The 14543-nt window shown below is 49.8% G+C and overlaps 1 protein-coding gene across 1 annotated transcript; it reads right to left on the reverse strand.

Moving 5' to 3' along the window:
* Positions 1–4982: 4982 nt before the first annotated feature.
* On the reverse strand, positions 4983–9678 carry ALDH1B1 (aldehyde dehydrogenase 1 family member B1). Its single transcript, XM_070431136.1, has 2 exons — positions 9602–9678; positions 4983–7583 (listed from the first exon to the last, which is right to left on the reverse strand). Exon 2 carries the CDS (start codon positions 7571–7573, stop codon positions 6020–6022), a length of 1554 nt encoding a protein of 517 aa, XP_070287237.1. The 5' UTR covers positions 7574–7583; positions 9602–9678; the 3' UTR covers positions 4983–6019.
* Between the last annotated feature and the right edge of the window lie 4865 nt (positions 9679–14543).

The following is a 14543-nucleotide window of genomic DNA, read 5'->3' on the forward strand; positions in this document are numbered from 1 at the left end:
GTCTTTGGTCTCTTTGTCCTTGGAATGCTCCTGTGGGTGGCCCAAGGCCCACAGATCCTTCACCATCCCTATGCATCTTGCCCCTTTTTTCTTGCCTGTATCCTCCTTACCTCTCACCTGGGCTGTAGTCACAGCCCCAACTGAGCACCTTGCTTGCAGTTATTAACCAGTCCTAATCGTCCGCTGCTGGCCTGATTCTTCCAGCTCCCCCTGAACTTGGGTCTCCCACTAAGAAACATTCTAGTATTTAATTCACTCACTTAGATCTGCCCTCTGCCATCTTCCACATGCATGCAGGAGTGCCATTCTCCATAGGCCAGAAGAATGCAGACTCTGATTATGTGAAGGTGGGAGGGCCCTGGGCCCTGCACTCAGGTGAGACTGACTGGGGACGAGTGGGACAGGGTCACTGTCCTGTCAGGAAGCACAGGTGTCCACTTTGTGATCAGAGTAGGAGATCAGGGAAGACTTCCTAGAAGAGAAGAGGAGGCATCTGAGCTGGGTTTGAGTGGCTGTGGGGGATTCCTGGCTAAGGAGACAGCATGTGAAAGAAGCAGGGCTAGAGGAGTGCTGCCTCTTTTGTGAATGGGGAGTAGTGACCATTGCAGCTGCTTGGGAGCTGAGGTGGCAGGTGGGGGGACTGGGGCCTAGGCCACACCCCTAAATGCCTCCATAGGAGGTGTGACTTGATGCTGTAAGCAATAGGCAGCCTGGATCTCCGTCTGTCGTCAACTAAGTTATAACTGGGCTCGAGGAAGATCTTTTGAAAGCCAGTGTCCAATCCCAAATGTACCCACTTCCCACCTTAAATGTAAAAAGTCTGATTTTCAGTCAAAATTAATTTTTTTGGTCAGGTTGCATGGTGAATTTAATCCTATGTTTTTAAGAAAACATCACCCTCGCCTCTCCCCCAGGGATGGATGACGCAGGTAAAATTAATAAGAATGAGCAAATCAATCGACAGTGAACAGTCTCCTCTAATGAATTTCCTCACTCCCAGCCTTCGCCGGGGCCTCTGGAACATTAAATCAGAGAAAGATTATTATGCGGTATTTTAATTAATTAAGGGAAACTAAAGTGCCCTGGTGTCTGCAGCGCAATAATGAATTCAGAACTTAGGAACTCATCACACAGGGCAGAACTGGATACTGGTACTTGCACTCCCTGGAGTGTGAGCTCCTCTTGTCAGGACGGGCTCTGAGTTCAGCCTCTGCCACCTCCAGAGCTGAGAAGTGTGTAGCACAGGAAGCAGTTATCTTCGTCTCTTCTTCCTCATGCCTACATCTCCCCCTGCCAGGCGCGTATTAGGGAGTGGCTGGTTGTACAGGGAAGAGTAAAAATCATTATTACTAGGAAGTGGGAGTGGGTGGAGGGAACAGAAGCCTCTCTCCACTCATGAATCCACCCAGCACACACATCTGCAGAGCCCCTACGAGGCACCAGGCTTCCCTGGGTGCTGAGGGGTCCACCCAATAAAAGTGTTGGAGAAATGAATAAACCCCCACCTTGTCCCCAAACCTGCTCCCGCAGCTAGGTCCCCTGTGGCAATGCTGGCACCATCACCCACTCGGCTACCCCAGCCAGCAACACGGGTCACCTCCTGGCTCCCACACCTGGTCCAGGTTAGCATCACTGGCATGGGCAGTACTGTCCTGAGTGGCCGTCAGCTTCAGGTGGCCCCCTCAACCTATCCTCCCACTGAAACAGAGCCAGCTTTAGAAACCAAAATATGCCCCTTTCACTTTCCTTTCAAAGCTCTCATGGTTTCCCATCACTGGACAACGTGTGGATTTTCCCACAGGGCCCACAGTCCCTTCTCTACGCAGCCCCTGCCTCCTCCCAGGCCTGTCCTTCCTGCCTCTCCTTCCTCACACCATTTCTTCAAACCCTCCATGCTTTTTCAAAAACTTCATGCCCTTCCCTCTCCCAGGAACACCCTTCCTGCGTCTCTCTGCCCGGTTACCTCCTCCTCATCCAGTAGGATCCTGTTCCTCTCACCAGGCCTTTCCCTGAGGCTGAACTGTGCAGTAGAGTGAGAAGACCTGAGTTTGCATCCTGGCTCCACTTACTATCTGAACATTTCTGGGTTCCATGGTTATTTATCGAGTGTGGAATATTAAGAGGTGCCTGATAAGGACATGGAGAAAAGGGAACCCTAGTGCACTGTTGGTGGGGTTGTCAATTGATGCAGCCACTATGGAAAAATTAAGAATAGAACTACCATATGACCCATCAGTGTCACTTTGGGGTATTTATCTGAAGAAATCCAAAACACTAATTGGAAAAGACCTATGCACCCCTATGTTTACTGCAGCATTAATTATAATAGCCAAGATATGGAACCAACCAAAGTGTACATAAGTAGAGGAATAGACAAGGTGTGGTGCATATATACAAATTAATATTAACCATACAAAAGAATTAAATCCTGCCATCTGTGACAGCATGGATGTACCTGCAGGGTATTATGCTAAGTGAAATAAGTCAGATAGAAAAATACAAATACTATATGATTTCATGTACATGTGGAACTAAAAAACAAAATAAATGAACAAAACAGGAACAAACTCAGAAAACAAATTGGTGTTTGCTAGATGGGAGGGGAATTGGAGGGCTGGGTGAAAAGGGGGAAGGGATTAAGATGTACACACTGGTAGCTACAAAATAATCATAGAGATATTAAGTACAGCATAGGGGATATAATCGGTAATCCTATATAATAAAAGGCTAATATGCAAATTTACTGAATGGCAGAATGACCAGTGGAATGACAGGTTGCTAAGACATGCACTGACCACCAGGGGGCAGATGCTCAGCGCAGAAGCTGCCCCAGCCTGCAGGCCCCAGGCCAGCCAAGGCGGGTACCAGCTGGGCCCCCCCACCATCACCCTGCTGGTCCCCCCACAGGGAGGCAACGACTGGTGGCTGCAGTGGCGGCGGGGGGTGGGGCTAGCAAGCAGGCAGCCAAGGCGGGTGTGGGGCGGGGGGAAGGGGGAGGGGCCCTGGTCACCCTGCCGGTCACCCCACAGATCAGCCCTGATCACCGGCCAGACCTAGGGGTCCTACCCATGCACGAATTTCATGCATCGGGCCTCTAGTATTCTAATAACTATGTATGGTGTCAGATGTGTACTAGACTTATGGGGGGATTAGATTATTTTGTTAGTTATATAAACATCTAATCACTATGTAGTACACCTGAAACTAAGATTGTATGTCAACTGTAATTAAAAAACTAAAAATATTTTTTTAAATAAAGTAATAAATCAGAAAAAAAAAGTGCTTGAGGGTAATTAGATGTAGTACATGAGATAAGTATTGTGGGTGCCTATCACTATTTCTTCCTTCTGTGATCTCATGGCTTCTGTACTTCCATTTGTCACCGGTTCTGTAATTGTCTGCCTGCCAGACTGTGTGCTCCTGCAGGGCAGGGACTGCCTCATTCAATTCTCTGTCCCACAGCCTGCCTAGAGCCAGAAACTTAAGCCTTTTTTTTTGGTAAACCAATGAATGATCTGAACAAATTAATTAACCAGGTGGCCACCAGAGGTCAGCCTCACACCCAGAATAGAGCTAAACCAAATCAAAGTTCTTAACTGGCCGGGCATCTGGGGTCAGCTCAAGAGAAGCAGCGTCACTGTGACCGAGCAGCAGCTCTGATGGATGCAGCAAAGAAGCGGAGCTCTTCAGAAGTCAAGTTTGACCCCTTGCCGGTTCATGCTAAGCCTCTCAGCTTCCATTTCCTCATCTTAAAAAAGTGGTAACCCCACTGCCTATTTTACAGGATTATGTGAGGCTCAGTGGCTAGTAAAGGCGCCTGGCATAGCATCCGGAAGAGCAGAGCTCGGTGTAAGTCTGTTGGGATGGGTGGATGCCTCAAAATCACAACATATATAACCAAGTGAAATCCTGCGGGCAGCGCCTGCATTAAATGATGCCCAGTTCCACTTCCCTGCTAGAGCGCCCTGCATCCAGAGCAATGGGCATGAGTGCGGAGGAGCCACAGGGGGCTGAGCCGACTAGAATATGACCTGACTCCTCAGTCTCAGAATTTCAGGGATCAGAGCCCTAGAAGGTTGTCCTTTCCCAGTCCCACCCCATACTGGGTCACCCTGGACCAAGTTTCTCTTGGTTGAGAAGTACTGAGAAGCAAATGAGCAACGGATTTGTTAAAACACTAGGATGCTGCTTGATAGTCACTCACTCACCTACTCACTTCTGTTTCCCCGTTTCATGAGAAATTCTCACTTCTATGCAAAGTACCAATAGGCTCTGAGAGAGGCAGATAAAAGGTACACTTCGGGGGACAGTCAGGGTCACCCCAGCCTTAGACAAACGGCATAGAAAGCAGAGATGAAGGAACCAAACAGACTCAGAATCCCCAGAAAGCAGTTTCAGGTCAACTCCAAGGTCAGATACTGAACAAAATCATCTTTAAGGCTAGGTGAGACAACAGGATGTAAAGAGCGGGGGGCGGGGCGGGGGGGGGGGAGTGCATTCACTAGACTGAGTGGATCTAAAAGTAGGGTGGTTCGTTATTAACGTGGTAGAAAGGAGGAAGACAGGGAGAGAGGGCTCATGCTGTGCAGCTGGCTTGGAGTTACTCCCATCCGCTGGGGAATTAAGACTAACAGTAAACATACTGAATTCTCAGGTTTGAACCTCTGGAAATCCCAGTATGTCAGGATGGCATGATATTGAGCTTGGCTTGAGGTGCGGTGTGTTTTGGTAGAGGCTGGGGGACAGTGCCAGTGGAAGGCCTGAAATAAGATCTGACATGGACTTGTTCCAAAACCAGAGCTTTTTTCCGTGGGTCGTAAAGTTGCACTTTGTCACCCAGCCAGCCAGGAGAAAACAAAACTCGAAATACTGTGGAGGGGACTTTTGTACCGGCTGGGGGTTGACTAGATGACTACCTGGGTCTGTTCCATCCCCAAAATTCTGTAACGCATTCAGTAATAAGAAAATATTGACACAACATGTATTTGCAAACGAATGTATGACTTTATTTAACTTCTAATTGAAATAAATTCACATAAAATTCACCCTTCCAAAATATGCAATTCAGGGCTTTTTAGTATATCCACAAAGTTGTGCAACCATCACCACTATCCAATTCCAGAATATTTTAAAACCTCCCCCGAAAAAATTTTCATACCCATTAGCAGTTACTCCCCATTTCCCCTCCCCCACCCCCTCGCAACCACCAAACTACTTTCTGTCTCTATGGATTTGCCTATTCTGGGTATTTCATATAAATGGCAACATACTCTGTGTGGCCTTGTATGTCTGTCCTTTCACTCAGCATAATGTTTTCAAGGTTCATCCATGCTGCAGCGTGTGCCAGTACTTCATTCCTTTTTATGGCTGAAAAGCACAAGGACTGTTCCATGGGAACATTTTGCTTATTCACTCAGTAGCTGATGGACACTTGGGTTGTTTTTACTTATTTTAAAGGAACGCTTGTGTACATTCATTCTTTGCCCGTTCCTTCCCTCAAATTAAGGAAAATGAAGGCCAAGCAAGCAAAATAGTAAAAAACTGGTACTTAGAAAAGGAAAAGCACCCTTGATTTTTAGGTTAAGTCAATGAAGAATGGGGCCAAAATCTGACACCTATCAAAACTCCCAATGCCTTCTAATCCCATGTCTGAGGTGAGCCCACCCACTAAACCTGCAGGTTAACCATTAGAAAGCCCTGGGTCAGCAGGAAGAACTAAGGTCCAGATCAGTGGTTTTTAGTTTTTCTATCTTCCAGGGGTTCTTACGGTTTCATGGAAGCAACACGGGGCCTCCAAGGCGGCTGGGGTTGGGGCACAGGTGGACAGGACTCTGAGCCCAGTCCCATCCCTGCTTTAACCAGAGCAGCTCTGATTCTAATTATTTCATTTGTTGAGGTTCTAAATGTTCATTTGGAGCAAATAGAGGGGGGGTCCATGACAAAAAAAAGTTGTTGGCGATCACTGGGTAGATGGTTGTGGAATTCTTGGACTGGAGCTGGGTCTTCAGGGTGGACATTCTTACGAATTCTTCTGTGGAACCTTGATGGTGACTGTCTTCACCTCTGTGTAGGCCTTAAGCCCGTCCTCCCCCAGCTCCCTCCCATTACCGGACTCCTTAAAGCCTCCAAACGGCGTGTGGCAGGTGACAATGTTGTAGGTGTTTACCCACACCGTCCCCGCTTGGAGTGCCTGTGTGAAGTACATGGCCTTGTCCAGGTCCCGTGTGAACACGGCGGCAGCCAAGCCGTACCTGGTGTTGTTGGCCCTCTCAATCACCTCCTCAATTTTCTTGAACTTGAACAGGGGCTGCACAGGCCCAAAGATCTCCTCTTTGGCAATCCTCATGTCATCTTGCACACCACCAAAGACTGTGGGCTTGATGAAGAAACCCCGCTCCCCAAAACGCTCCCCACCGCAGAGAAGTTTTGCCCCCTCCTTCTGGCCAACCCGGATGTAGCCCAGGATTCGCTCAAACTGCTCCTTGTCCACCTGGGGCCCCTGCTGGGTGTCCAGCTCAAAGGGGTTCCCAACTTTCCTCTGCTTCGCTTTCTCCACTGTTCTCTCAAGAAACTCATCATAGATGGATTCTTCGACGAAGGTCCGGGACCCTGCACAGCAGCACTGGCCCATGTTGAAGAAGAGGGCTTCGTGGCACTGCTCCACGGCGTGGCCCAGGTCAGCGTCCGCCAACACGATGCTGGGGCTCTTCCCGCCCAGCTCTAAGGTGACTCTCTTGAGGTTGGAATCTCCAGCTGCCTTCTGGATCAGGTGGCCCACCTCGGTGGAGCCAGTAAAAGCAACTTTGTCAATATCCATGTGCTGGGCCACGGCCGCTCCTGCTGTTGGGCCATAGCCTGTGATGATGTTCACCACCCCCGGGGGGAAGCCTGCCTCCTTGATGAGCGAGGCCAAGTACAGGGCAGAAAGGGGGGTCTGCTCTGCAACCTTCATGACCACGGTGTTACCGGTGGCGAGTGCCGGGGCGAGTTTCCAGCCCTGCATGACCAAGGGGAAGTTCCACGGGATTATCTGGCCACAGACACCCACGGGCTCATGCCGGGTGAAGCAGAAATGCTCACCGTCCATGGGGATGGTCTTGCCGTGCCACTTGTCAGCCCAGCCGGCAAAGTACCGGTACACCTTGATGACCTCATCCAGGTCCAAGACATAAGACTCCTGGAAAGGCTTCCCATTGTCCAGGGTCTCCAGTGAGGCCAAGTAGACACGATCCCGCTCCACTAGGTCAGCCAGGCGGTTCAGCAGCCGGCCCCGCTCAGAGGCATCCATCCGGCGCCATGGAGACCCCAGGCGGAAGGCCTCGCGAGCTGCTTTCACTGCCCGATCCACATCGGCTCGGTCCCCTTCGGCCACATGGCCGATGACCTCTCCCGTAGAGGGGTTGACTGTTGGGAAGGTCTTCTTGCTGACTGCATCTTGCCACTCGTTGTTGATGAATAGCTGGTTGTAGCGAATGTCTGGGTTCTGGATGGGGCTTGGAAGGGCTGCTGCTGAAGAGTACGGGGCAGTCCTGCCTCGGAGGCAAAGCAGCCGGGGCACCAGGAAGCGCAGCATGCTGACTACTCTGCAGAGGGACAGGAGGAACCAGGGTGAACAGGCGAAAGGGGCCCAGGTGGTCCCCCAAAGGTCCACCAGCTCAGACGTCCCAGGATTCTAGCATAAGGGCTGTCACCTCAAAAAGCATGGATTGCAAGGTGAACAACGGCCCTGAAGAACAATCTGGTCCAACTCTATCGTGTCCCACCTGTCCTTCATCTTACTCCCTCCCCTCAAGTGTCACCTTCTCAGCAAGGCCTTCCGTGACCACCCTGTGTAAACTGCAGCTTTCCTCACCCCTAGCACTCTCTATCCCCATACCATGCTTTCTTTTTTCTCCAGCTGACGTACCAAATAGTAGCTTTAACACGCTTCTATGTTTATTGTCTGCCTCTCCCCAATAAAACATCAGCTAATTTTTTTTTTTCCTGTTTGGTTCATTGCCTGGCCCTGCTGCCTGGACTTATGCTTGCTACATACATTTCCACAAAGGCCATCTAATTGACCTAAGAACGGAGTAGAAACCAAAGAGACTCAGAGACAAACTGTTCTCTTAGAGACAGGCTTGCTTCACTTAACCTCTGTGCCTCAGTTGCCTCCCATAAAATGCCCCAGGGGGCTATGTTCAATGGGGTTGTGCATATAAAAGCCTGCCACTCTCCACCCAGGACATCAGAGCTGGCAGCACCCTCAGAAACCAGCCTGAGGTTCAGGTCTCAGCTTGCCAGGGGTGCAGCAAGTCCAGCAGCAGCTGGGAAGAAGGACCTGTTAATTTCTTGCCTACAACTCTGAAAACAGTGTAGATTTGATTAAAACAGCAGCTGCAAAACTTAAACAGTATATAAAATGTATTCAACGAAATGTAAATGGTGTATAAAGTTCCTAGGTTCACTGAAGCAGCCACTCTCCAGCCAGGACCAATCTCTCTACCTTGACTCTCTCAATGGAGTCTTGTCCCATCCAACAGCAAAAAGAAATTGAACTTGTCCTACTCCCCAACCCCATACCCCTACCCTCTGCCACTGGGCATGGAGAGGAGCAAAGAACTCATTCAGAAAAAAACCTCAACCAGGTCCTCAGCTCCATACAAATCAACGCTGCCCAGGAAAGCCCTCCCTTGGGAGGGTAGTTGAGCCAGCAGACCTGTTAGGGGTGCACTCAGGTTCCACTCTGCTCAGGGCTCTGCCCCATGCAGGAACAGCCTGGGGTCCAACAGGCCTGGGTCTGAGAAAGGAGGGGTGCACCAGAATGGGTGTAAGGAGGAGCCACCCATCCATGGGGTGGGGGTGGAAGGGCTAAACAGGTGAGAGAAGTGGTCACAGGCCAAGGTTGGGAAATCTTTTATGCCAAGCCAAAACCGTTCCTACTCCAGGGGCCTGCCTGTGTGGGGGCTGCCAGGCACGGCTATTTGCATACAGGAAGATCGCTGGTGCACCAGGTGTTGCAGTTTGCAGGCCATCTTCTCAGCAGTTAACTCAGAGAATCTCTAGCAGCCCTGGGGTGATCAGAGCAGATGCTGACCCCCATTTTGGAAGAAGGCTGGGGATCAGAGAGGTTCAGGGGCTCACCCAGGATACACAGCAAGTAAGAATAGGAGCCTCAGCCGGGGTTCCCACAGCCCTAGCTTTGCGTTTCTTCCTGACTACGGGCAGTTTCTTCGGTTCCTGTATTAGTGCCCCCTGTGCCGAGGACCAGACCTCACCCTTTCTGCACGGAAGGGGCTTTCCCCTACGGCTACAGTGAGGGGCCCTCCTCTGGATTGGGTCTAGTGGGCAGGAGCACTGAGGCCCAGCTAATCCGAAATGCTTGCAGGGGGGTAGGGAGCAGCAGGGGGGAGGGAGGCTGCATCCTCAGTGCCCTCAGGTGCCACCTGGGGACCTGGGACCTGGGACCTGGGCGCGGGAGAGGGTTGGAAAGCGTGGATAGGTCCTACGGCGCACGCCAGGCGGAACGACGCCCCCAGATGGGTAAGCCGAGGCCAAGAGAAGGAAGCTCCCACCACGGTGACCGGAGCTGAGGCCGCCCGGGGAGAACGGAGCTGGTTACCTGCTGCAGGTTCGGGCTCACGCTCCGGCGCGGGTTCGGACTTTCCGGGGTTGTCCTGCCTCCTGCCTGGGGTTCGCCACAGGCCCCGCCTCCGCGCAGCCCAGAGGCTCAGCGGCCAATGAGGCTCCGCCTGCGCCCGGGGCGCCGCGAATCATCGGTCCCAAGGCCCCGGGTTGCGGTTTCCGGTGGACTGGCTCTGCCCCGCTCACCACCCGGGCAGCCCCGCCAAGCCCGCGCGCCCTCCCTCGCAGCGCGGCTGGTTTGGGAGCAGAAAGAAAGACCAGAAAGGCGCAGGGCTTCCCCGGGTCACAGCCATCTGAGACTGGACCCCAATATATTTTGCATTTCCCCCTCCCACACGGTGCACCTAGTTAGGCTGCCATCCTTGAACCTCTCCTTGCCCTCTTACTAGTGTGTGCCTCCCGTCTGTGTATTTACCTTGGTTCACTAATTTCTGTCTCCGCTTTCTCTGCTCTTTTTCCCAGTTTTGTGAAGATTTTATATTTGTGCATTTTTTTAAAAAAAATGTTGGGGTTTTTTTTGTCCTAAGGATAAAAAGAATATATGCACACTGTAGAAAGCTTGGAAAACAGAAGAAGATGAAGGGGGAAAATTACCTTCCATCCTTTTACACAAAAGTGTCTTATGGTATTCCCTCCCCCCCCCCCCCCCCCCCCGCATTTTTCAAAAATTCTTTTAGTTGAAATAAAATCATATGGTGACTTCTATTTTGCCACATGCTTTTTTTTTTTAAACTTAGGGATTTCTTATGAAACTTTTCTCATTTCACTAATTAATTACAAGACGACATCATCCTCTCCAAGGTGGCGTAGAATTCCATGCTAGGGAGGACTGTTGATGGACATCTAGCTTGTCTGCATCTTGTTGTCATATAAGGTGCTAAGATGGACATCCTGACCATGTACTTCTCACTCACTCCGTGTCCACTGCACCTTCCTCCTGGTTGGAGAGGTTGGGAAGCTAGGAGCTCAGTTTCCCGGCCTTGTTTGCAGCTCGAGTTCTGGATGTGAACTAGCTGCTGCAGATTAGCAGTACCCCTGCCAGATGTGGAAGGTGGGGGGTAGAGTCCTGCCCAGCCCGGACATCACTAGCATGGTGGCGGGAATGTGAGGATTGTCTGCATTAGCGCTCCTGTCCCTTCCTCGGCGTCCAGCTGCATCTGTGGCTGCAGCTCCACTCCAGCTACCTGCTCTTCGAATCCGGCTTCAGGGTGTGTCTTTGACCTACATAACCCCAGGTGGCCTCAGATAGTAATGAGGCTGGTGGGCCAGGACCATCTTGTTCTGGGAGTTGGTCCTGAAGGGCTACCTAACGCCTGCTCTCCCTCTGGCCCTGCAGCAACTCTGTCAGCCCCTGATTCTCTGTATTAAGTGCCTATCTCCCCATATTGTTCACAGTCTCTTGCTTGAACCTGACTGCTTCACATAGTTCTTTCTTAAGCAACATCTCTATGGAATCTTTTGTTACCATGTTATCCTTAGGATGTTTCCAGTCCTTGCTACAAAGTTTAGTTGGTCACTAAAAGCACTACGTCTTGCATCCTGCCATATCTGTACTCCAGTTTCCTGGCAATCCTGTAGCCCTTGCAAAGCCTCTTCTGCCTCCCCTGCAGCACATGGCCAGCCTAGAACTCCTTGGGCACTTGGCAAGGCACTCCATGGTGGATTGACTCAATGATTATTTGATCAATCATTAACAGGCCTCGGCAAAGGCAGTGAGTCCATGACAAAGCAAGCATCTTCATTTGGTCAGACCGAATTGGAAAGCTGTGGCAGGTGAGAGAGGCCAGTGGCAGACAGGAAGTGGTCACCATGGGGAGAGGTTGGAGGCTGTGTTCTGTAAGGAGCAGCTGAAGAAATTGGGGGTATCCACTCCTTAGAACTCAAGGGACAAGGTTATACCTTCCAAATCTCTGAAGGGTGAAAGCAGATATGGTCCTAGAAGGCAAAGCCGGACCAGTGAGGGGAAGTTACGGGGCAGGGGGGGGGGGGGGGGGGGCACAATTGGCTAAGGACGGAAGGGAAGGAGCGCCTTGAAAGGCAGTGAGCCCCCACCTCTGGAGGAATACAAGGGGAATAGACAACCACTTGGCAAAATCTTATGGAGGGGAGTACCAGATAAGGAGTGAACTAGACTTAGCTGAGCATCAGAATTGCCTGAGGAGCTTCAAAAAAAAAAATCTCCTTGAGTCTCACCTTCCAAGATTCTAAATTATTATATGTTGGTTGGAGCCAGAAATTTGTTTAAGTTTCTACATGCTTCTGATGTGCAACCATATTTGGGAAACACCAGCCTAACTGGTCTTTGAGTATTCCATGACTCCAACATAGACAGTTTTCAGAAACAGACCTGCCCAGTGAATGCTTTGTCTGTCTCTAGATTCCATTCAGCATGCGCAGCCTGGACACTTCCTAAGCTGTGGCTGGCTCAGAACTCAACACAGTAGTCCTGTCGCAAGACATTTGTAAAAGCATCAAAAAAAAAAAATTAAAAGACTAAAACTTTCCACGATGCTTGACCTTTATGGTTTGGAGAGAAGGATGAATGTGCAGAGGCTGAGGGGCAAATCCACAAATTATTTTTGCAGAGAGGTTAACTATTTTTCAGGATTGTTTTGGATTCAGTTTTCTGGTTGTCAAACAAAGATCCAGGCCTGGGTAACGGATCCTGGGCCTGGGGCCACTGAGAGTGTTTGGACTAAAAGGATTGAAGGTGAAGGGGAAACGGTGAGATAATACAAGCCACAGTCAGGTCATTGTCAGCAACGACTGTCACCCAGGGATGTATTTACACTGGCCTGGTGGGGGAAGAGAAGCTATTTCTGGCCTTAAGCGTTTTGGAGCCTTATATGTCTAGGAAGTTACTGGAGAAGATTCCAGGCTCTGAGATAATGAACGGAACTGACAGATTCTAAACAAAAAGACATTCGAGCTGCACTGGGTGTTTATTCTGCACTGAGCATAACAGGTGCCTCTGTTCTCTGCATTTGACCTGAACAGGGAAGACTGGCTCAGGACACTGAGGGAATTACAGGGAATGGAAATTTTAAATAAAGATGTTTATCAAAAGCAAACCAAGGTATCCCCTATTCCCCCTCTTTTTCTCCTAAGTGCACCTCTAAGTAAAGTTTACACTCTGTGAACACAAAAATCTGAATGTTGTCAAACCAAACCAGACCTGAGTATTTTCCACAGCTCGGCTTCCTTTCTGCCTGCCTGGCTTCCTTGCTCTTTCCTTCCGTCTGCACCTCAGTGTACAGTTGAAGAGACTGAGACCCAGAAAGGAAAAGGGACTTGCCCGAGGTCACACTGAGGATGGGTGTCTGAGTTCAGACTGCAACCAAGGCTCTCACAGAAGCACCCATATAACCCTGGCGTGGAGGCAGAGTGTGTGGCAGCGAGTGGCATCTGCCGTCAAGGACCTGGAGGTGGGGAGATTATCTGGATTGAGCCCAATGTGATGATTAGGGTCCTTGTCCAAGAGACACAGGAATGTCAACATCAGAGGAGGAGATGCAAAGACAGAAGCAGAGGTTGCAGCGATGTAGCCACCAGCCACCAAGTGCAAGCAGCTGGAAAAGGCAAGGATACAAAATTCCCCCAGCCTTTCTGAAGAAACGCATCCCTGCCAACACCTTCATCTCAGCCCAGTGAGACACGTTTCAGACTTTTGAGCCCCCAGAACTGTAAGATGATAAATTTGTGATAATTTGCTACAGCTAACAAATGGAAAACAAATACAACGATTAACTCATTTATAGCTTTTTATAGGCACTTAAGTTTATGGCCCCTGGAGCAGGCCAGATGGTCAACAGTATTCCGTGTGTAGAAATGCCATAACTATGGTGGACACTGTGTCTTCTGTTTACCCAGCATTCCTTTCTTCTGAATACAGCACCCCTCCTGCCCCCACCTCCACCCCAATCCTATTTTTGAGTCAGAACTGGTCAGCATAGCATCCTACATATTCTGGGGACCTAGTTAAACCTTCTTAACTAGGAGTGCCTTATATCCTGCATTTCTAACAAGTTCCCCAGTGATGCCAATGCTGCTAGTGCCAAGACCATGCTTTGAGTGGCAGGGGTAAAGGATGAGAGCTGAAGGACAAGCAAGGATCGACTAAATAAAGAGGCAGGAAAGGTACAGATGAAAAGGGCAGGCATCTTCACAGGCCTTGAGGGGGGAGGGGTCAAATTGCATTCAAGGAACTGGGAGAAGACAAGCAGGTCAGAAGCAGGAAGCTTGAAGGGGTGAATGGCTCTGGAAGAGGCTGGAGGCATGGGCAGGGATCAGACCATGCAGGGCTGTGGAGGGTGAAGTAAGGAGTCTGGCTCCTGAGCCAGCACCCTGGATGAACCTAACACAGCGATTTTCCCCTTTTTCAACTCATGGCACACATAAGCTAATGACTAAAATTCTGCAGCACACTAAGTTACATATTCTATTTTTTGGCCAATCTGGCAAAAAACACACGTATAATTTTAATTCGTTCACACCAGATGGCTATTGTTACGTTGACTGTTATCATTTCATTATTTGACAATCTAAGGGAAACGAAGTCAATGCCCCTGACTAAATAGCAGGTATTGCATGTTTTAAAAATTCTTGTGGCACACCAGTGTGCTGTGGCGCTCCAGCTGAAAATAGCTGATCTAACATGGTCTCACTCTGGAGGAGCTCAGAGGACAACGATGAGATTGACTCAAACAAAACGAATGCAAGAAATTCTGTTTCTTTGTTATGGGGTGGGGCCACAACATTAGTAACAAAGAAACAGAATTTCTGGAGGATGAGGCCCAGAAATCAGGATTTTAAAAAGATTCCCAGGTGATTCTAATGTGCAGCCAAGGTTGAGAACCACTGCCCTAGAGTGTCTAAGAAGAAGGAGTCAAGGTGGACATGATCCAATTTGCAACTTGAAA

This window comes from Myotis yumanensis, unplaced genomic scaffold (assembly GCF_028538775.1).
Source record: "Myotis yumanensis isolate MYYU_CA2020_CCGP unplaced genomic scaffold, mMyoYum1.0.hap1 SCAF_12, whole genome shotgun sequence".
NCBI lineage: Eukaryota > Metazoa > Chordata > Mammalia > Chiroptera > Vespertilionidae > Myotis > Myotis yumanensis.